The sequence below is a fragment of the Borostomias antarcticus genome (genome assembly GCF_949987555.1).
Source record: "Borostomias antarcticus genome assembly, chromosome: 3".
NCBI lineage: Eukaryota > Metazoa > Chordata > Actinopteri > Stomiiformes > Stomiidae > Borostomias > Borostomias antarcticus.
The window spans coordinates 14,755,404-14,779,521 of NC_140236.1; the positions used below are offsets into that span (position 1 = coordinate 14,755,404).

Sequence of the window (24,118 nt, forward strand, 5' to 3'; positions counted from 1 at the left end):
TCTGAATACATCCGTTAAAGAGCTAAACATCGTGAACATTTTAAAGTTTGAATGAAGTTTCTAGCACAAAGTATGAAGAAGTTATAAAGGAGACAAAAAACGGGGAGAATAATAATAATAAAGAAAGAAAGAAATAGTGGGAATATCACAAGTTGGGCTAGCTTCTGCAAGCTAGCCCACCTAATTATTGTATACGGCTTTGGATAAAAGCGTCTGCTAAATGACCGTAATGTAATGTAATGTAATGGAGAGAGAACAAAAGCACGGTTTCTCACCGTCCCAGCGTTCGTTGTGCACGTAGATCACGGCCGTGGCGAACGTGGCTTGGGTGGAGCCTTTGGGGACAGTGGGGTCGTCTAGGTAGCCCAGCTTGGCGTCGCCCTCGCCGTCCGGGTTGCCCACATACTGACCCAGCACCACGTCCGACACGGACACCGGGGTGATGCACTTCAGCACCTTCACCTGCAGAGGGCGCCAATGGCCAGGGAGAGAAAGAACAGGGGAAAAAAAGCATGTTGGTCCTTCATACATTTGGTATAAGTCCCTTTGTAGTATTATCTAGATATCCTGAAATTATCTGTGACATCATCAGAAAGATGATCAATTTCATGTTCTCCAGGAAGCCTATCGCCATCTGGCAAAGGGACTGCCAGAGAAAATTAGCCTTCTGGCTAAATGTTGTACATGTACACTGTCCCTTATCAAATAAATGCATTGGAAATTGCGGTCAGAATGAGGATTTATGTCACCGCACCTTTTCATCCCTGACATCATCGGAGCTGGTGGAGGCTGGCTTCTCCATGGCAACCAGACAGAGCATCTGGAGCAGGTGGTTCTGCATGACGTCACTGGGCCAGACAAGAGACAGAACCAGGCGGGGTCGACACAGAGGGGGTTGATGGAGAGATTGAGATGAGGGTCACACATTCACTGCTCCGCTAACTGCCAAAGGCTAACGACGCGTCCCGCGATATTCTCATGAGGGGAATCCTCTCGCTAGGGTCAACTGTACTTAGGATTGTACACCCAAATAAACATGGCGCCACATCAAAGTCATTCCTCCTCACCGGATGATGCCGAAGTCGTCAAAGTAGCCGCCCCGCCCCTGAGTGCCGAAGGGCTCTTTGAAGGTGAGCACCACGCAGGCTATGCTGTCCCTGTTCCAAATGGGCCCAAAGATCCGGTTCCCGAACCTGGAACCACACAGCAGCACACCGCATGCTAAACCCGGCTGTACGATGCAGTAAAGGTGTCAGCGCACTGCCCCAACCAACGCCAACCAACAGCGAAGTTGGATTGGTGTGCCCCGTTTGTTGGTGACTGTTGGCGTCGGTTGGATTTTGCGGCTTTCATTCAACATCCAGCAACTGCATTCAGCAACAGCCAATTGTTGCCAATGAATGTTGGGTGAGTTGGTTGGCGTTGGTTGGGGCCATGTGCAGACACCTTCAAACCCAAGAACAGAGGGGATTCTTCGGTCAGCGCACCTGAGGACCATGAGGTTCTGGACCATCTCCTTGCCCAGGTAGTGGTCGATGCGGTAGATCTGGTCCTCGGTGAAGAGGGAGGAGATGTGGCTGGAGAGCTCCTCAGAGCTCCGGAGGTCTCGCCCAAACGGCTTCTCCACGATCACCCTGTTCCAGCCTCTATCCGTCACACACACACACACACACACACACACACACACACACACACACACACACACACACACACACACACACACACACACACACACACACACACACACACACACACACACACACACACACACACACACACACACACACACACGACAGGGAGCAGAAGATTCAACATGGTAAGCTTCATCAACCCTTTGGTCGGTCACAACCAGACTGGTGGGGAATCAGCTCTCTCCCAGACATCTGCACATACATTAGAGCATGGGTTCCCAAACTCCATCAATGTGGGCCTCCCCTCTGAAAACAGTGACACACCCCCGCCCCCCCAACCCCCCAAATATGTCCATTTTGCAAGGCAGCGTTAGCTTGCCCATAACGTTACACAGCTAAGTTAGCTCGGTGGCACCTGCTGCTAGTTAAAGTCCCAGTTAACCAAAATCAGAGATTTGCTTGAAAACACATTCTATGTGTTAGTGATGCATTGCTGATAACATGTAAAAATGGGATGAACCATGTGTAGTACTGAATTGTGAAGTTAGACCAGTTTTGTGTTTTTGACCAGTTTTGATTTCTGGATTTTCTGGGCGGGTTTAAAACGGTACCGGATGACGTAGAGCGGTGTTCTTAGCATATCCCCGCCCTAACACTATATAAAGCTAGAATGGATTTGAATCTTCGGTTCTCCTGCTCAATCTTGAGTCTAGAATTAGCTAGTTTTAAACAACAGTCTAGAATTAGCTAGTTTTTCTTAGTTAGCAATGCCTATGCATAAAACTAAACGAATATGCATCCTTCCTGGATGCCAGCAGGAATGGGATGATAAGGTCTCCTTCTTTCACTCCCGAGTAAAGCTGAAATGAGAAGCAAATGGTTAGCATTTTTGAAGAGCCATGGTGTTACAGAGTCTGTCACCGCTAGCGCCCGCCTCTGCAGCAAACATTTCACTCCCGAAAGCTTCTGCAATTATAATATGAGGCTTTTGGGTTTCACGGACTCACGACTGGTCCTGGTGAATTCGGCGGAGCCAACCATCTCCCTCCCCGGCCTCCATTCTCCTCCTGTCGCATCAACCTTTGGTGCCGACACCGCTGCCTTGTGTGCTTATAGCTAATTAACGTTATAACGTTAGCTAGGTAACGTAAGCAATAGGGAAATACACTGCTACGTTAATCTACAAAATGTGTCTTGACATTTATGTGGTAATGTCAGCTATGATGAATTATATTATATCTTAGGAGGAATTATAGCTAACATTAGCTATGTAGCTTGCAGATGGGAGTGTGTATATAATGGTACGTTCGTTTGTGGTCGGAGGTGGCAAGTCGCAAGTAGGAAAATACCTACCTCCGACCTGTGTGCATTCGAGCTATATACCATTATATCACAGTTACCTAGTTATATCTAGTGCATTCGAGCAACTGGGGGCTGAGAAACATATCCGAATTTGCGACGAGGAAGTGCGAGTTCATGCTGTGTTTTATTTAATCATTCCTAGTAGCAAGTCGCAATTTGCCACCTCCCAGTTATAAACGAATGCACCATAACCTTAGTCTAGCTAACATAGCTAGCAGCACCGACCAGGCGACCACCCACCAAATAACGTTACGGATGATATATTATGACTATAAGCGTTAACTATACAGAAACTGCCTGCAATATTTGTGGCACCTGATGTGCGTATGGGTTCACCGGTAATGGTTACAATATATTTCTCCAGCGGGAGACCGGGAGGTGGGAGCGAGGGGGATGGTTAGGTAGACCAGCTGCAGCTGGAGAAAGACGCACCCTCTCCCAGTGAAGCGGTGCTCGGCGGCTACTGGCTGAACATTCCAGTTCTGTTGGATATGTTGCGGGAAAGTTGAAGCCGAGTGCTCGTTATTCTCACACATAACATTGCCAACGAGAGTGGATGAGTCTGTCCCGATTATCAACTCCGGTAGTGTACGCTTCTTCGCGCTATCAGCGCTGTTCAAGCCAGTGACTAAAAGGTACATTTTAACTTTTTCCATTGATCCCAAGGGACGACAGGATCGCCTGGGAGGGATAGGAATGGGTCCGGAGGTGGCAGGGAGAAAATAGGGACAGACTCATACATTCCTCGTTGCCTGTTTTTGTATTTTGCATCTAAGGGCAGTAACACTGGCGCGTTGGTATAGAGTAGCTACAGTTTTACCTGTGTTGTTTGTCAGGAGGTAGGTTAGGAGGAAGCATCTGTGCGTTTGACTCATTAGACAAGTGTAATTTCAACTCCTCTCTGTTTTCACAAAGCTGTGCCTTCCTACCACAAAAGAGACGGCGTGCCAGTGTGACAATATGCAGACCAGAGAACGGTACTATTTGACAGGTTCTTCCCTCCACACCCCCTCCCCACGCAATTGGGTGTGGCTTCGGTGCCTTCAGCAGACACGCCCCCACAGTCTCAGACCAGAGAATGCTGCTGATTTTTAACCGATTTTGAAGCCTTATTTTATATACTTAGCGACATTTTTAATCACTCAGATTTGGCTGGGTGGTTAATGACATGTTTTCCTGTGGTGTGTGAAGCTCATAACAAAAATTTGAACTGGGTTAACCTGGACTTTAAGGTTATGACATTTTCGCACAATACATTCATGCCTGCGGGGGGAGGCTCTCTCTGCACTATTCACAAATTTAGTTTATATCTCTCCCATTATTTATTTCAAACTTCTAGCCTTTAAAAACACATTTCATTCATAAAAAACAGACATTTTAAAAATTAAAAACATGTTTTTCCTTTATTTTTTTTCTAACCATCCCTCCGCGCCTCCCCTGAATTTCTTTGGGGCCCCCCAGGGGAGGCCCGCCTCACAGTTTGGGAATGCCTGCATTAGAGCATTCTCTACATGACATGATTACAGATGTGATCTAATTAGGAGAGAGACAAACAGAGAGACCAACAGACAGGTAGGCAGAGAGATAACAGTAGGGTGAGCCAGGGGTACGGCGGGGGGGGGATTTCTGACCGCTGTCTTGAGACAGAGAGTTATGAATGGAGCTGAGGGCACTGCAATCTGAACACACTTTTAAACTTAATCTCATGAATCTCCATTTTAACCTAGCATCCATTTACTGTACCTAGTCTCTGTTTTTTACCTGTTTTTTTTGTTTCCAATCTCATATTTTCTAATGTACTGCTTTCTTTCTTTCATCATATTGTATTCTCATTTATTGTTGTATTTTTTTTATATTGTGACTGATTTTATAGCCCTGTGAAGCACCTTGTATTGTACCTTGAAGCACAAAAGGTGCTACGTAAAGAAAATGTGACTTGATGACAGAGTTAACAGGAAGACCGTGTATACTGACCTGCCGCTCATGCAGTGGTGCTTGATGTTCTTGGTGACGTCATGGTAGACGCTGGGTGGCAGCGCCAGGTAGAAGAGCCGGTTGGCCTCGCCGCCGCCGGACAGAGACAGCAGGTGGGTGTGCAGTTTGGCGAAGGAGACCTCGTCCGTGTACGTCCCGCTCACGTAGGAGTTACGGCTGAAGAACGCCGCCAAGCGCTCGGCCTCGGAGTCCGCCGCCTGGGACCAGGAGGACGGAAAGATGATCGATACACATATCAAAACCATACAGGTCATCACCCCCCCACACACACACACAAGATCTGGTCTCACCTTCAAGTAGGGCATGCAGGAAGTCTTGATGGCGTCCACAGTCAGGTTGGAGCGAGCGAAGCCCACAAAATGAATCTGCTCCGGAAGGAGGCCATCTCTGAACAGCCACCTGGGAGAGAGGGGGAGGAGGAGGGAGGTGAGTGGAAACGAGAGAAAGATGAATTAGGATGTACTACAACAGTTGTAAGCCTTACTGTAATGTAGCCTTAAGTGGCCGTGCCTACTGTATGTTAATGACTGCTCACCATAGAGTTGGGTAGATTTTCTTCTTGGCAAGATCTCCCTAAAAATAAAAAGAAGCACGTGTTAAAAAATGCAGAAGGAAATGAGTGAATGAGAATGAAGAGTCATTACATTACATTTACATTACATTATAGTCATTTAGCAGACGCTTTTATCCAAAGCGACTAACAATAATTGCATTTAACGTAGGAAAAGCCAATGTACTACTAATTGCCAGAACTCACAAGTGCATCTCTTTTCTAAAACAAGTGACTAAGAGCATAATCTAGTGCTGAAGGCAAAGTGCAAAGAATAGCAATCTAAAATACAATAGGTGCTTAAAGGAGTAGCAAAGGGAAAATCATGTTTAGCCCTGTTTTAAGGTTACTTATGATCATATACAATGGTTCAGATGAAAAAGTTGACAAAACTAGCACTTTTGAGAGTCTGATAATTGCTCTTTTGGTCATACAATGGATATGGGTGGGCACTGTGAAAAATCATTCAAAAAACATGTTAAACTCTCAATTTCAAAGACAGGAAACTCACCGAGCTGTTAGTTCTGAGCATTCTGACATATAATTCGCCATAAAGTAAGATTCTAGTTCATCTCGAAAGGCTTTCTTCAATATTTAGCATAGAACTATTTAGTCGCAGCACATACGTGTGTAAACTTCCGCAAACTAGGTAGCCTAGCAACATAAACAATAACAACAGCTACCGTGAGTAGTTCCGCTTCCTGAATCCCCTCTGCGGATTGATCTACACATCTACAACGGTCGCGTCAATACAAGTCAATGGATTTCATAAAATGATCAATAAAACCCTACAGGATTCATACTTTGCGGCGAATTTGATGTCAGAACACCAACGGACACCAATTACCCCCTCGGTGAGCTTCTTGTCTTTGTAATCGAGAGTTTAACATGTTCTTGTCTTTGTAATCGAGAGTTTAACATGTTTTTGAATGATTTTTCAAGGTGCCCACCCACATCCATTGTATGACCAAAACGGTGGTAGAGCAATTATCAACTTTCTCAAAAGTTCTAGTTTTGTCAACGTTTTGATCTGAACCATTGTATATGATCATGAGTAACCTTAAAACAGGGCTAAACAAGATTTTTCCCTTTACTACTCCTTTAAGAGTCCAAGGCGCTCTACTGATGGGGCGTTGAGCTGAGTAAACAGGCCTGGGTAGAGGCGAGCCCAGACGCTCCAGGTTCAGCAGGTGCTGCTGAGTACGAGACTAGTACTGCTTCTGGACCGTTTAGCCGCTACTCAGCCGCTAGTGAGCCGCTACTCTGCCGTAGTAAATCTCCCAAAAGCCTGTTGGCTCTGTGTCACAGCACCGTGCGTATACACAACTGCCCTGGAGCTCAAATAAGGTATGTCGCACTACAGCTGACAAAAATTGTAAAATAAAACTAGGGCGATCAATTGCACGCGTTAATTAGTGCGCTTAATTATTTATATAATAACAACCAATTAATCTCCTCTCCTTCCCTCTGCACGCTGTACGTCGCACAATTTGGCGGTTGGCGCACTGCCTGATGATAAATGCTGTAAGCAGATGGACAAGCTTTGCTTGGCCCTCTGAATGGAAAATAAGATAAGAACACAGCTCATTCTCTGAAAGCAGAAATTTGCGTACCATCGCAAGCCTGGAGTATCACCTCAATGCAAAGCATGTTAGGAGTTGTACGGTCAGTCAGCTGTGCTTCTGCTGCTAGCCTCCTAGCAGGCGTACTGCACCGCAACACGGCAAGCAAGAGCAGGCAGCACAGAATGAGCGAGTCTACCTTGGACAAACAGTCTAATTTTTGATTAGCCTACATCCTAAATTAGTTGTAAATTTGGCAAGATTGATCTGTTAAAGGGGTCATTTGGTATTTAGCATCATAAGCCCTGTTAAAGTTTATTTACCATCATGCAACGATTCATATAAACATTTTGATTTTGGATTGTGCACTCTTGAAATATTAGTGCTCATTGCTCATGTCACATAGCCTGGTATGACCATCCCGGTATGACCATCCCGATCTAGCAACTCACTGCTTCGCCCCATAGAGAGCGATTATGTGGGAGGGGGTACTTGCCTTGACAGATAAACACCTTCAGCCAATGAGCGTTCAGCAAACTTTTGCAAAATCCAGTCGGAAAAACAGCAAAAACGTCTTTTCCACCCAGAAACTCCGCTAATGCATACTCTTGTTCTTGTTTAAGTGTTGTGATTAAGCCTTTTTCTGCAATAGCTGCACCTATAGCTGCGTTTATTCTTCTAACGTTAATGTTACCACTCGTTGTTTCGGGAGATGCCATGTTTGTTTAGCGAGCGGCAGGGACACAAACCAATCAGGGGCTGCTTTCCACTGTGGGGCGGGACAGCAGTTAAAACGCAGTCCCTGATTGGCCCGGTATGGTCTGGATTTTGGCATAATCGCTCTGGAGGAGGCGACGGCCAGACTGTTCTGCGTTAGTGAAACAGAATGTGAGCTCGCAAGAACGGGATGGTCATACCAGGCTACATGTCACAGCTAAGTCACAGCTAACCGTATAATGGATCTCTAAGGGAATATGAGAGAGATCAATTGTGTACTAAGCTGTGACATGAGCAATGAGCGCTAATATCGCATGAGTGTACAATTCTTCAAAATGTTGATATGGACCATTGTATATGATTGCGTAAATAACCTCATACTGTAACGGGGATTATGAGGCTAAATACCAAACTACTCCTTTAAAGAACTGGATCAAGTTTAATAGAATCCTATTTGCAGGCACAGGTTTGTAGACTAACACTAAATTCAGACGATGGCAGTTGGTATGAGTGAACACAGCCAGCGGGGAGGTTTACACATTTTCAGAGATATTACTGTCTTTTAATGGACAAGCATTGGGCCTCATTCAGCAATAACTTCCTAAGTTCTTACATTTTTTCCTAAGAACGTTTCTAAAGAAAGCTCCCTCTGATTCACGAAATGTTCGTAAACTGCCGGATGAGTCCGCACCTGCCCTCTCATAATGATGAATCCCATTGTTTCGCAAATTGAATGCGCGTGGGTCACACACCCGAATTAGCATAGGTAAACTCCCCGCCAGCCCCATATAAGGACATGCGACTAAAGGGTTGTGTGCAGATTAGTGTTGCACGGTGTATCGATACTAGGAAAGTACCGCAATACTCTGTCGTCAAAAACGGTACAATAACCAAATTTTAAGTATCGATACTTTAAGACAGTGTTTTAATAAGAGCCGTATACATTGAGTCGCGTTCATGCAACAGTGAAGCCATGTTTGTTTGTAGGCTTATAGCACTCTGCTTCTCTCTCCCAAGATCCCCGAGGCGCGGGGCAGTATGTGTGTGTGTGTGGGTGTGCGCGCGCTCTCTCTTTCTCCTCGCTCTGTCACTCTGCAGCGAGCAGCTCTGATGCCAACTTAGCGACTTTGTCGCTAGATTTAGCGACTTTCCAGACCCCCCTGGCGACTTATTTCATGAAAAGCGACTAGCGACAAATCTAGCTACTTTTTCTGGTAATTTGGGGAATTATTGTGTTGACAAGGAAGCGAGCTCAGCTCACGAGTCACGACGAGAGAAAACATTTTAGCTGCCTTCACGTCCTCTCTCTCTCACTCGCTCGCCCACACACATACCACACGCGTTGGGATCCCTCCCGCAACAACCAATAGTATTGACAGAAACGGCTATTTTATCTAGATACTGCATTAGGTTAAGTTAAAATTAAGCCCTGTAGGCTATATTATTTTTCCGTTATTCTTTATACGTTGTTTAAAAGAAAAAAGCTAATGTTATACAGCAACAAAAAAACAAGTTTGTAAATAAGTCAATAGTTTGATTGTTTTTCCATGTCCATCATCATGAATGCTGATGTATACGGAAGAGCATTAAGGCCAACAACTGATTTTTTTATTTTTTTAAGCTTCTGAGTTTAAAGGTAGAATTTCTGAGAAAAAAGTCAGAAATAACTTCTGAGATTAAAGTCATAATTTCTGAGAAAAGAACTCGGAATTTCTGAGAAAAAAGTCAGAAATAACTTCTGAGAAAAAAGTCAGAATTTTTTACTTTAAACTCAGAAGCTTAAAGGATTAACATGGTCATTTTCACTTTTTTTGAGTTTGAACGTGCTATTTGCACAATAGGACATTGAAGAAACACAATAAAAACATTAAATATATCCGTTTTGTCGTTTTTGAGAAACTGGAAGCGTAACATTTTCAGTCCAATTTGACTCGGGGTAAAAATACTCCGAATTCGTGACGTTTTTCCCTTTGTTGACGTCACCCTAAAGTTTGAAAAACCCGCCTCCACTCCCCTGCACCGCCTCCAACAGAAATCTGTCTGGCTCCCGCACCTGCTGTCTTTGCGCCTTTTCACCATCTATCCAACATGGTAAGGCAGCTCTGAACCCTTAATTGAATAGTTGCAGTCTCTTAATTTTATATAATTTGTACGTTTTATAGGCCTAATTGTATTTGTGGTTGTCATACATATTGGGAAGTTTTCACCATGATCTCCGTGTCTGAGTAGCCAACCTAGCTAATGTTAGATAAACGAACCATAACGTTAGCTGTAATTGGCAACAGTTTTTAAAAAGCTGTCTGATCCAGCTAGCTATTTGTCTTTATCCAGCATGTTGACGTTAGCTAGCCTAATGTTTGGAATGTCAGCTAGCTGTGTTAATTATCCTAGCATGCTAACGTTAGCTCTCAATGCATTTGCTTTTGGTAACGTTAGCCCTCCAGTGCAATGGCAGAAACACAGCGCATCATACTGTACTCTTCCCTGGCATAAAATCTACTTGCACCAGGTGCAAACTGTGCTGTAAGGTTTCCGAAGCGATAGCCTACCATAACTGTTGTGAGCGTGCTTTGTTGTATAGGCCAATACAATAGCCAACGTTACGAAGTCAAAGTTGGATATAAGTCAGTTTGTCTCCACAAGAATCTCCCGATTATCTCTCGCTCAAACTTAATTCGATATAATGTAGACTTACTGATAAATAGCCTATTGTTGTAATTTATGCTGTTTTGCATATGCAAAATAACGATGCTATTACTAATCGCTTTTATAATTTTCCCCCTTTTCTTGTAGCCAGATCACTACATTTCCAATACTGGGACTCGGGAGGTCCAGGTCCGCTTCAGGGCTCTGGAGGTGTGCAGGTCCTGGAGGGCAGGTTGCAGCCAATGTCACCTAATGATATTATAAATGTTACAACACCGCCCTGTTTTATGAGAAAGTAGCCTATGTCTTAATTTAATGTCATGTTGTATGCGCAACAATTACCTCGGAAAATAAAGACGTAGTCCTACCCGTGCGGGTTTTTGTCATTTATTTATTCTCACATTGAGATCTTAACTTGATCAAACACACCTGCTGTGTACTGAATCGTTTGTCCTAAGGTCTTGTATTGCAGCGTTGTGATGCGCATAGTAGTAGTAGGCTATACCCCCTGACCGCTGCGCTCACGGCCCTCTGTCTCCAAACTCATCCATTATGTTGAATCGCTGCGCTACGCATGCAGTCACATATTAGTAGGATCAGTAGGCTAGCCTATATGTAGGCTACATCCCCAGCCCCTTTCTGCAAAATGTTTTGTGTTGCCTTTGTATGTGAAATGAGCTATAATGATTTAATTGATCTGACCAATAATCAGTTATTGCAGTGGTATTCCGCTCGATTCCTTACATCACCACAACTGACAGATGTTGAACCCAGAACAGTAACGTTTCAGTGTTCAACTGGCTTTGTTGGACACCTACTAAGATAAATAACGTTAGACTGGTGAACAATGCGGATGTTATGTCGGTTTCACAGCGCAAATGATCCGTCTTCTGGCAAGACCCACAATTGCAATTATTTGACTAAATAGGTACTGTTCGTAGCTGGCTGAAAGCTATAACGTTAGTCTAATAGCCCAAGCCTCCAAGCTTGCGTGGTCGGCTGCAGGGTGCTTTTTCCTCTGTGTCGTGGGGGAGACGTGTCGTCGTTATACTTTTATCGTACTTTTCCCAAATAGGCCTAATGCAAATTCGAGGAAACGGCCTGTTAGGTAGCGTGCATCTTTATAATGTTTGGGGGTTAATATAATATTAAGGACTTTGTAAATGCCCCTGGTTAGCAGCTAGAAAAATGGCTATTGATCTGGCTGTTGCGCGATCTAGCTCGTGTTGTCTAGCTCGGAGCGGTGGTAGCTATGGTAACGGGGCACACGTCTGTCAATCATAATGATTCCAGTTGGTCATTTGCTCAGAGAACTGTCAATCAGTTGTAATGAATCACGCCCAGTTTTGAGTGAGTGAACTTTTTGAGTGGCAGATTCAGACCTATAAAAACATATTTTAAAAGATTTTTTATGGATGAATTCTGAAATAGTTAAACACATTTGTTTTGTTGTTGCCTAAAGATATCTGGAAAGTGTTATATTGAATTACCATGTTAATCCTTTAAAAAAAAAAAAAAAAAAACTGCTGTTGGCCCTAATGCTCTTCCGTAGATGTAGGCTACTAGGGTTGCACTGTAAAAAAAAAAAAAGAGACTTTTAGCTGCAGCCTAGCTGCAAGCCTAGCTCTCTGCCAAGCAAAAATCAATACCTGCTCCGACCTCCTAGAGCGAGAGAACTGTTAACCATGAGACCATTATCTCTTCTGATAATTTGGAATAGCAAAAATGCTTCAATAGGCCTGGGTTAATTAATAATAATAATAATAATAATAATAAGCTTTTCAAGTTCTTCTGATTATCTCACAGTTTGCAACAACATAAGCATAATTTATTGATTTCTCCCCACACAGACAAACAGATGCCAGCACAATCCCAAACCACCCAGTCGAGGCAGCCTTCCCTTCCAGCTGTGTTTGAAAGCTACATGAAATATGATAAAGACTCAAAAGATGCAAAAAGACTAAACAGAGCACTAAAGAAGGCCAACAATTTAAAGTCCCATGTTGTCATCTATTATTCCATTACTTTTCCTTATGTTTTAGATTTTCACCGTGGTATCGTTTCGGTATCGGTATCGAGATATTTTGGGCAGGTATCGTATCGAAGTCATAATTTTGGTATCATGACAACACTAAGCGCTATAGCCTATAAACAAACACTGCTTCACTGTCGCATGAACGCAACTCAATATATACGGCTCTTATTAAAACACTGTCTTTCTTAAAGTATCGATACTTTAAATGTGGGTATTGTACCGTTTTTGACGACAGAGTATCACGGTACTTTTCTAGTATCGATGCACCGTGCAACACTAATAGCGCTCTGCTTCTCTCTCCCAAGATCCCCGAGTCGCGGGGCAGTATGTGTGTGTGCGCACGCGCTCTCTCTCTCTCCTCGCTCTGTCACTCTGCAGCGAGCAGCGCAACAGTTTTAACTAGTCTAACCTGAGGTGGCTACAAGTACAAATGTCGACCGTCCACAGCTTGTCGATAAAGCTGATGTGCGCAGCGAAATCTGGCATTATTTTGCTTACAGAGCCGACAGTGAGGGCAAGCCCATGGACATTACAAAGCCCATCTGTAAACGATGCTACGATTCTATACAAACCAAGGGAGCCAATACGACCAACCTGGCAAAGCATCTTGCAGACAGACATGCCACTTTTTACAGTACACAAAGAATTCAAAGAGCGACAGGTTAGCGAATGTGATAGAAGATAAGATACACACAACCGCAACACCAGTACTGAATACAACCAAAGGATATTTAGCCTACCTTATGTTTGAATGTATGAATGCACATTACATTTATTGCACCAGATGATAGCTAGAGAAGCTAATTTTCATCCGTAGCATGAGACTTTTAGCTAGCATAGCTGCAGCCTGGCTGCAAGCCTAGCTCTCTGCCTGGCGCACGTGTGACAAAGAAAATCAATACCTGCTCAGACCTCCTAGACCTAGAGCGAGAGAACTGTTAACAATGAGACAATTATCTCTTCTGATAATTTTGAATAGCAAAAATGCTTCAATAGGCCTGGGTTAATTAATAATAATAATAAGCTTTTCAAGTTCTTCTGATTATCTCACAGTTTGCAACAACATAGGCCTAATTTATTGATTTCTCCCCACACAGGCACTGTGTTTGAAAGCTACAGGAAATATAATAAAGACTCAAAAGATGCAAAAAGACTGAACAGAGCACTAAAAAAAGCCAACAATTAAAATTTTCTATTATTCCATTACTTTTCCTTATGTTTTAGATTTTTGCCGTGGTATCGTTTCAGTATCGGTATCGAGATATTTTGGGCAGGTATCGTACAAAGTCATAATTTTGGTATTGTGACAACACTACTTACCTCGTCCAAATGCAATCGTCCTCAAACTCACAGCAGGAGAACGGCTCACATTAACTCTCCACAAGTGAAAGTGAAGTGAAGTTGGTGGTGATTGGCCAATATTCAAACACTGTCAAAACGAACTACCCTCATCCTTCGCGTGTTATGTTCAAAATAAGTTTCAAATGAAGGCCTACTTTTTTTCTCCACCCGCCCGTGCACCGACACGTCTCCCCCGGTTCCTACCCATCGATGCAAACAATTAAATCAAAGAATTTGCTCGAACGTGTGATATTTATTCGATCTAGACCTAGCCTGTAAAACATACAGCGAAAACATCCGAGCGGGGTTTTCAGCTGACTGATTGCCAATATTCAACATGCCAACAAGAACATGTAACATGTCCCTCTTGTCTAGACTTAAGTCTCATTTCTTTTGAATTACAAAACGATCCATTATGAACGACTGACTAACGTAGCCGAGCACCATGGAGGTATAATATAACTGGAGACGGCATTGAAAATGGCTGCCTATTCATTTCAATGAAAGTTGCTCACCGGCGCATGAAGCCATTTGACGTAGTGGCCAAAGCCCGGTATTGCAAGTCACGTCACGGCATGCGGCCCAAGAACCTTATTTCCCATGGTTGTGGATGATGATAGATAGGGCTAGAAAAGGAAAACAATTTTTTTCTCGGTATCATTCAGCATCAGAGACCAATCTAATCAATATAAACTTTTAATTCAATGGGGTTTTGTTTGTTTTTAAAGCCACCAATACCTGTATCGAGCCATTTGAAACATGTGCTGTGCACGAGCCTCGGGGACGCTGGTCGCGCGTTCGTGAGTCCTGCGAGCTCGGCGGAAAACACGTCACCATAGGAAGACCCGCCCTACTCTGCCTCTGATTGGATAGGAAGTCATGTAATGACGTCGGCTAACATGCTATGCTGTGAAGCAGTAATGAAGCTGCTATGATGATGCTAATCATAGATATGAACGTATGTCTATGATGCAAATGATCATGACATGGGGTTACTTTAGGACATCGTTGGAAAAGATCTAGAGGGTAAGTGGGTCAATGTTGAATAACTTAGCTAACATTATCTAATGTTACATTTCTTTATATTAACATCAACTATATTGATAGGCTAGCTATGCTAACGGTAGCTAATGCTAACGGCTTAGGGTTAACGTTAGTTAATGCTAACGTTACGTTCGGAGTTCTCATGTATTTCAATTTTAACATAATGTTGAGCATGATCAATGTGACATTGTTCATACATTGATTACAGTCTGTAATCTTGTCTGGCATTATTTAGCTATAATGGGCTGATGCTACTATAGCATTTGCCACATTATACATCAAATTAATCAAGCATAGTTGGTGTTATTACCTGAAGGCATTATTACCATTGCAAGTAAGCATGCCATGTATATGCCATGCCTGGAAATCAAATTAATAGTGTAATTCTTCCCCATCATAGCTCATTGTACACTGATATAATCATTATCCTTGCCTTTGCTAATACTCATCTCTTTTATCAAACTTTGTGCTAGGAAAGAAATCTGGCTGTGATTCGGCGCTAGTGCTCATCCAGGCTGTTGTCATCTCCCGCCTGGACTCCTGCAACTCCCTACTTGCTGCCATCCTGCAACGTTGGCCATCAGACTCCTGGAGAAAGCTGCTGCTGACCTGGTGTTCAACGGCCCCATGCTCTTCCACAAAACTTCCCTACTCCGTTCTCTGCACTGGCTCCCTGCGCTGTCCCATCCAGTTTAGGACTGTGGTGCAAGCCTACAGGGCAAATGAACAGCTCCCTCCGACCTCCAGGCTGTGGTCAAGCTCTGCTGCCTTGAGGTGATTGGTTCCCCAGTTGCTCCAAGCCCCCCTACGGCAGATTGGCGTGGCCATGGCTTTTTTCTGTCCTGGCCTCACAGTGGTGGGAACTGTCCACTGATGTCAGTACAGCAGAGTCGCTGCCCATCTTTAGCCGCATGCTGAAAATTCACCTGTTCAAGATGTGCCCTGGACCCTTCCTTTTAACACCTATTTTATTTGTTCTTGTACTTTGTCTTTAGCAACAGGTTAAGCTCTTAGACGCTTGTTTAGAAAGGAGATGCACTTATGAGTTCTAGCGAGCAGTGGTACTGTAGTGAAGCTGCAGTGTCACTAATGAAAGACTAATGGGGTGCACCTGAACTGGGCCGCTGACAGAGGCTCTGATCACCCTCGGCTGGACTTGATTGCTGAGGGGTGGACTAAGAAAGCAGAGCCAGTCGGGCAGTCTGGGGAGCGGAGCTTCATGTCCCTCAGGGCAACTAGTCTGACGAAGCAATTGTTAACTTGCACTCACGGGAGAGGATAACATGCCTGTCTAGCCCAGCTTAAACTATGCGCCCATGTACCAGTGTGCCGACTCAGGGTGATATCTAGTGTGTTTGCAATTGAGTGTGCCTGCCTATACAGGGTGATCCAGTGTGGACTTGATTGATGTTGCACATGGGCGATTGGAACTAAACTAACCTTGCGTTGCATTTGTCTTTCTCTCTCTGGCTCTATCGTGTCCACTCTGCTGGCGCTGATGGATGGGTTGGACAGTCAAGGGGAGCCAGTGGTCCAGTTCCTGTTCATGCTTGGTTGTTGCCTACTCACCTTCCCATCTCCTGCATCACCTGTCTCCACTCTGCCCAGCTGCACCTTATCCCTCATTACTCTTAGCATTAATACCAGTCAATTTCCCTTGGTTCTCTGTAAGATCATCCAGTCATCTACCAAGTCTGCTCAGCTCTTCTGTCTGCCATATTTTAAGTTGTTTATTGAAATTGAGTTAAAGTAGTTTGTATGGGTCAAGCATCCTCCAGTTTGTATGACTCAAGATCTGTTTACTGCCATGTATATGGTTCACACATACTAGAAATTTGACTAGGGTTAAGGCATACACTGGTGACATGTTTTTAATTGTTTTGTGATCACTGTCTTTGTGATATTTTCTGATGACCAAGCCTTTGATCTAAGCAGAGCCTTAGCACATTATGGAGGAACCATGTCCCTTTCTTTTACCGATCCCTGAAAGCAAGACCTGTGAATGTCCTGAACAGTGTGGTGGCCACATTTGTTGGGAATTTGGGTGGAAATAGTGTTGAACATCATTGCATAGTTTGACTGCCATTTCATACCAACATTAAGAGAAAGTGGAGAAGTAGGCTATACCTAGAAAATACTATAGGTGTGCAATTCGTTTGTACAGTCTGGTAGTTAAATGGTTAAAAATGGGCAAGCAATAACATTGGAGGGAAATGTATACTGACACTGATGATTGTTTCAGAAATGGTCTGAGACAAAATAATGAAATGTTATACATCAGTATTGTGAAACACTGAACATATTTTAATGACTGACAAGGAGAGAGGAAACAGTACAAGTTAATCAATAATAACTAGGCTCACTATGAACTGTGTGTATTATTGGCTCTGTTCTGACATCAGTGCACAGTTCATTCCACCACTGTGAGGCCAGGACAGAAAAGAGCCATGGCCACGCCAATCTGCCGTAGGGGGGCTTGGAGCAACTGGGGAACAAATCACCTCAAGGCAGCAGAGCTTGACCACAGCCTGGAGGTCGGAGGGAGCTGTTCCCTAGCACAAAGTTTGATAAAAGAGATGAGTATTAGCAAAGGCAAGGAGAATGATTATATCAGTGTACAATGAGCTATGATGGGGAAGAATTACACTATTAATTTGATTTCCAGGCATGGCATATACATGGCATGCTTACTTGCAATGGTAATAATGCCTTCAGGTAATAACACTAACTATGCTTGATTAATTTGATGTATAATGTGGCAAATGCTATAGTAGCATCAGTCCACTATAGCTAAATAATGCCAGACAAGATTACAGACTGTAATCAATGTATGAACAATGTCACATTGATCATGCTCAACATTATGTTAAAATTGAAGTACATGAGACCTCCGAATGTAACGTTAGCATTAACTAACGTTAACCCTAAGCCGTTAGCATTAGCTACCGTTAGCATAGCTCCCTAGCCTATCAATATAGTTGATGTTAATATAAAGAAATGTAACATTAGATAATGTTAGCTAAGTTATTCAACATTGACCCACTTACCCTCTAGATCTTTTCCAACGATGTCCTAAAGTAACCACATGTCATGATCATTTGCATCATAGACATACGTTCATATCTATGATTAGCATGATCATAGCAGCTTCATTACTGCTTCACAGCATAGCATGTTAGCCGACGTCATTACATGACTTCCTATCCAATCAGAGGCAGAGTAGGGCGGGTCTTCCTATGGTGACGTGTTTTCCGCCGAGCTCGCAGGACTCACGAACGCGCGACCAGCGTCCAGAAGGCTCGTGCACAGCACATGTTTCAAATGGGCTCGTTACAGGTATTGGTGGCTTCAAAAACAAACAAAACCCCATTGAATTAAAAGTTTATATTGATTAGATTGGTCTCTGATGCTGAATGATACCGAGAAAAATTTTGTTTTCCTTTTCTATCCCTATCTATCATCATCCACAACCATGGGAAATAAGGTTCTTGGGCCGCATGCCGTGACATGACTTGCAATACCGGGCTTGGCCTGAAAGCCCATGGTGGCTTCAATGCGCCAAGCTGATCCTGGGGGCTTGCCGAGCACTCACATCAGCGTGACTCGTCTGGCGTGGCTAGCTGTTAGGCTCGTAGGCATAGTAACGAGACAGACCCCACCACACGCATGTAAATCGCAGGGTAGGCTACCTGTAGCACGAGCACGCAACCATGGGACCTGATTATGAAGAGAGAATGGATGATTATGAACTTTTACTTAAAATATACCAAAATGTTTGAGGGGGCTAAACCAGGGCTAAGCAGATTTGTGATGGTAGCCCCGCCTAGCCCCGGTGTAGCGCCGTCGCTGCGGCGCGGGCACGCACACCTGCTCAATGCTCGCTGCCCAAGCACCTCCACGCATATACATTATTTTCATCATAGTCTACTGTAACTGTTATGTTGTATGATGCCGTCTAGAAATTACGTTTGGAGGCGATGGACAAACGTCGAATTCTGAAGTCTGCCAAGTGAGACCAGGTTGGTCAGAGTAATGGGACGTCGGACGAATGGGTTTAATATGGTCAGAACAACGGGACGTCGAAACAATGAGACGTCGGAATAATGGGTAATTTTCTGAACATTGAGTGGTCGGAATAATGAGATGTCGGCCGCTTCCCCATAAGATCTTCTTTTCCCTAGCCGATGTGATCGGGAAAAGGTGATTTTCTCAGCCTCTTCTTTTTCAGTCTCAGTTAGTTTTGAAAGCAGGATTAGCTGTTATCAGAGCCGCTCAAACGCGCGTCCTACTCGTCCGCCATACCGGAAACCCATCAGAGAGTTATGTAATGCGTTGGCAAGTCAGAGTTGTATCAGGTGCGTTGGCAATTCAGTTGCGTTGGCAATTCAGTTATGTAATGCGTTGGCAAGTCAGAGTTGTGTCAAATGTGTTGGCAAGTCAAGAGTTATGTAATGTGATGGCAAGTCAGAGTTGTGTCAGGTGCGTTGGCAAGTCAGAGTTATAATGTAATGCGTTGGCAAGTCAGAATTATGTCAGGTGCGTTGGCAAGTCAGAGTTGTGTCAAATGTGTTGGCAAGTCAAGAGTTATGTAATGTGTTGGCAAGTCAGAGTTGCGTCAGGTGTGTTGGCAAGTCAGTTATGCAATGTTGGCAAGTCAGAGTTGTGTCAGGTGCGTTAGCAAGTCAACAATTGTGTCAGGAACGTTGGCAAGTCAGAGTTATGTACAGTAATGTGTTGGCAAGTGAGAGTTATGTACAGTAATGTGTTGGCAAGTCAGAGTTGTGTCAGGTGCATTGGCAAGTCAGAGTTATAATGTAATGCGTTGGCAAGTCAGAATTGTGTCAGGTGCGTTGGCAAGTCAGAGTTGTGTCAAATGTGTTGGCAAGTCAAGAGTTATGTAATGTGTTGGCAAGTCAGAGTTGCGTCAGGTGTGTTGGCAAGTCAGTTATGCAATGTTGGCAAGTCAGAGTTTTGTCAGGTGCGTTAGCAAGTCAACAATTGTGTCAGGAACGTTGGCAAGTGAGAGTTATGTACAGTAATGTGTTGGCAAGTCAGAGTTATGTCAGGTGCATTGGCAAGTCAGAGTTATAATGTAATGCGTTGGCAAGTCAGAATTGTGTCAGGTGCGTTGGCAAGTCAGAGTTGTGTCAAATGTGTTGGCAAGTCAAGAGTTATGTAATGTGTTGGCAAGTCAGAGTTGCGTCAGGTGTGTTGGCAAGTCAGTTATGCAATGTTGGCAAGTCAGAGTTGTGTCAGGTGCGTTAGCAAGTCAACAATTGTGTCAGGAACATTGGCAAGTCAGAGTTATGTGTTGGCAAGTGAGAGTTATGTACAGTAATGTGTTGGCAAGTCAGAGTTGTGTCAGGTGCGTTGGCAAGTCAGAGTTGTGTCAAATGTATTGGCAAGTCAAGAGTTATGTAATGTGTTGGCAAGTCAGAGTTGTGTCAGGTGTGTTGGCAAGTCAGAGGACTTCCCATTGAATCCAGCAAGTGTAATTGAAATCAGATTTTAATTAAAAGTAGGCAGCAAGACAGGACAATGCAAAATACAATGGCAAGGTGATAGCCTACAGTATACAAAAATGTAAGCTATAAAAAACAAAGTCTGTCAAGCATGCCCAAACAAAAATGGAGCACCGGACTCAACCTGTCATATTTAGCAGCGTCAGTGAGATGCATGGGATGATAGCCGACTCGTTCAGTGAACGCTGTATCAGAAGTGCACACAGATGGACCAGGCGCACCATGGATATTATTGGAAAGACAGCACTCTCGCTTTGTAAAATAATGAAAATCCATTATTAAGCGATATTATAAATGACGCAAATATTATTGTATTGCAATCCGATAATACTATACAACTGTAAATTTGAAGTAAATGCAATCACAAATGATTTTAAATGAACACTTCTTTCACATGAATATATCCGTACTCCTGTAGCCTACTTGCAGTAAGACAGCTCTTCAGTGTTCATAGATTCTGTTCTTAGTTCCCACATGTGAGAACATTGGTGAATGCCAGGATCTTCTTGGAAACGGAATGAGGCCCATTGTCTGTTATAAATACAATGTGTGCTCCCATGCATAATGGTGACAGCTTTTCCACTCCATAATGTTCAGGTTAGACCTGTAACAATTATTACATGATCGCCAAACCGCAATTTTGTGACATAATCGCAATTATTTTTTGGAACCGTGATTATGCTTTTTTTTATTGCCAATGTTTAGACCGAGGACTAACAGTATACTATTTCATAATGGTTGCACTTCCAGACAGTGGCTGTTGTGTGTGATAGGTTCTAGCTAACGAAGCTAAGAAGTACCTAAACCAAACCAGAGGCTCTGGTCTGGGAGCTGGGACTCAACCCTCCTCTCTGCTAAGGTTATATATATTATATATATATATATATATATATATATATATATATATATATATATATCTCACTCACTCACTCACTCCTCTCTTTCACTCACTCACTCTCTCTCTCTCTCACACAGTCCTCACTCACTCAAATGATTGGCCTTTGTTGAAGCGTTAAAAAAAACACCATAGCAAGAATAGGCCTACTGTAGTTCCCCTGTATATTTTTAACATAAAACGCCACAGCTCTACTACTAGTACTTTCTAGTACCTAGAAACCTCCCACAAGGGCATGCTTTGCAAGTGCACCCCCCTAAAAAAAGAAAAAAAATCACTAATCATTAAAAGTCACACAGGTGAATTAGGTCCTCTACTCAAAATATTTTTTTTTTGACAGCTATGTTATTAATGAGACAATTAATCGTCTAGCAAAATTTGTAATGGTTACAGCCCTAGTTCAGGTGGCCTAGACGCAGTGCTATGGGGATTAACCTGGCTCACAGTGTGATCTGCTGTGCTGTGGGCCTCAATACTCGGTCTGCGCTTGTTGTTTAGAGGGCCGTTTCTGCCGAGTTAGGATTCTTCCACTGTCTGATTAAGAGAAGGCTCTTGGTTTGTGGCGACCCCAATGTCTAGCTGGCATAAAGCACTGTACTGTAGCTGTCTCTCTGCACATTGCAGCTTTTTGTTTTCTGTAGATTAGCGAGGATGTTCTGATGGGTTACTTAAAACCCATGGATTTGTGAAAACGTCTACAGTATATTGATATTGAAATAGAACAATATTGACTTTTAAAGCCACATTTTGTAATGTCTATTCAATGCTTTACTCATCTGCTACAATAATGTAATGGCTTTTCACAGCAAATATTGATATATACCATTATTTGCAAATAATTTGATTGATTAATTCAATTACATTTATTAATTGATTGACACAGCCCTTAAATGAAAAAAAAATGGAAAAAAAAGAAAGAAATCTGTTCTGCACTACAGGGCATGTTTCAGTAACGTATTATTGTACGGGGTTCTTGTAGGAGGAGGGCCATCACTAAACCTAAGCTATAACAGAGCATCATTCACTGTCTAAGCTTCTGAACTACTTAGTCATCCAGCCCATTGAGTAATGGCCATTCCACAAGCTGAAGGGAAGCTTGTTTTACTTTTGTTTCTTTTAAATCTGTTCTCATTGTGTGTACATGATTGATGTTTTTATCCATCTCTTTTTATGTAAAGCACTATGTGCTACATTGATTTGTATGAATTCTATAGCATTCAATGCGCTACATTTAATAAAATGACATTAACATTAACATTAACTAAGCCAACCGGAAAGTGCCAACCGAGAGAGACTGGTCAAACTCGCTCCACAGCTTTCTTTCTTCAGAGTATCAGCAGTTAGGTACAATACAGCACAGGCCAGAAAGTCCTGATAGCACTGTGTGTCAATTTTGTGTGCAATATTTACCAAACCCTCAATTGCATGACTTAACTAATGACGCCATGTTGAGGGACTTGATGTATGCGAGTGTGTATACAGAGTGTTGAGAAAATGTAAGGCAGAGAGCAAAGAACTGCAGCATAAGGTAATGCTTTTTGTACTCCATCTTACATAGCGCATCACCTGTCCCACCCATGAGCCTGGACAGAGCTGGAGGTCAGGCCTTGCCCCTGGCCAGCCTGTGTTGCAGGCCTACTGTTGGGAAAGTGCTGACAGACCGTGACGCTGCACTATTCTGCTCTCACTGCACTCCTTTCACTCACAGAATGTGGACTGGAGAGAGCGGTGGAGGAGCTACATTGTTTTCTCTATCACACAGCTTCATCAGCTCGCAGCGTGGGTTTTTGTGCATGGCTGGCCAGCCGCGCAGCTAGTATAGCGTTTGTCGGGTTATCACTCCTTCCCTCCCTCCCTTACTCCCGACAATGTTGGCCTGTATCAACCCGCTGATCTCCACTGCACAAGTAGAGTAGTGGTGAGAGCATTGGACTCCCACCCGGGAGACTGGGGTTCAAGACCCGGTGAGGATGACTTTATGGGACTATACCCCAAACCTCTACACATGCATCCTTTCACTCCAACCTTTTTATCCCTTACCTAAATTCCACAAGTAGAGTAGTGGTCAGAGAAATGGACTCCCACGCGGGACATTCCCAGAGATTACCGTCTATGCTGAGTGAAACTCCTCTAGTCTATATGTAGCTAAACAAACGCTGTTGTTTACGTTTAATACATCCGGTGGACTTCCGTATCTCCCTTAATGATACAAGCCAGCCACACACATAAGCCAGGTTGGACCTGGCCTGATTAGACCAGTAGACGAAAAGTAACTAAACAATAAGAAAAACAGGAGGCTCAAATAACTACAAAAGTCCAACTTCAGAAAGACAGGGCTGAGCCCAGTCAACAGACAAACACAACATTATTTGTGTGCAAGCAAAACTAGTCAGCTCTCCACATGATTGGCCAACTAACGGAATGTGCTCACCATAATTGGTTGACCAACCACTACAAGGACCCTGATAACATCCCCTGTCTCAAGGCCAGACTCCCAGGAGCTCAACCATGGAGGTTGCTTAGTTAACGTTACACAAGTTTGGTGTCTCAATCAAAATGTCTACATTTCCTCAAATGTTTTCTGTGCAAATCCTCTCCGTTTCAGCACACCCAACCAAATCAAATATTGACCTTATAGTCCAGTCAAAACCTCATGAGATCTAAAACCGTTCAGAAATTCTGAGAACAAACCACAACGAGTCAGAGTACCCATATAGATATATATGGTATATATCTATCTATGATATATATATATATATATATATATATATATATATATATATATATATATATATATATAGATCATGCCGTCTTGATT

At 43.3% G+C, this 24,118-nt stretch overlaps 1 protein-coding gene across 1 annotated transcript in view; it reads right to left on the reverse strand.

Moving 5' to 3' along the window:
* Positions 1-24,118, reverse strand: part of LOC311329711 (glucose-6-phosphate 1-dehydrogenase) — a 32,780-nt gene that overhangs the window by 6,683 nt on the left and 1,979 nt on the right. The window contains exons 3-9 of the mRNA XM_084461612.1: positions 5,524-5,561; positions 5,279-5,387; positions 4,968-5,185; positions 1,488-1,646; positions 1,068-1,193; positions 755-848; positions 276-462 (exon numbers count right to left, since the gene is read on the reverse strand). Of these exons, the coding sequence (XP_084317738.1) occupies positions 276-462; positions 755-848; positions 1,068-1,193; positions 1,488-1,646; positions 4,968-5,185; positions 5,279-5,387; positions 5,524-5,561 (931 nt within the window). The remainder of the gene's footprint in view (positions 1-275; positions 463-754; positions 849-1,067; positions 1,194-1,487; positions 1,647-4,967; positions 5,186-5,278; positions 5,388-5,523; positions 5,562-24,118) is intronic.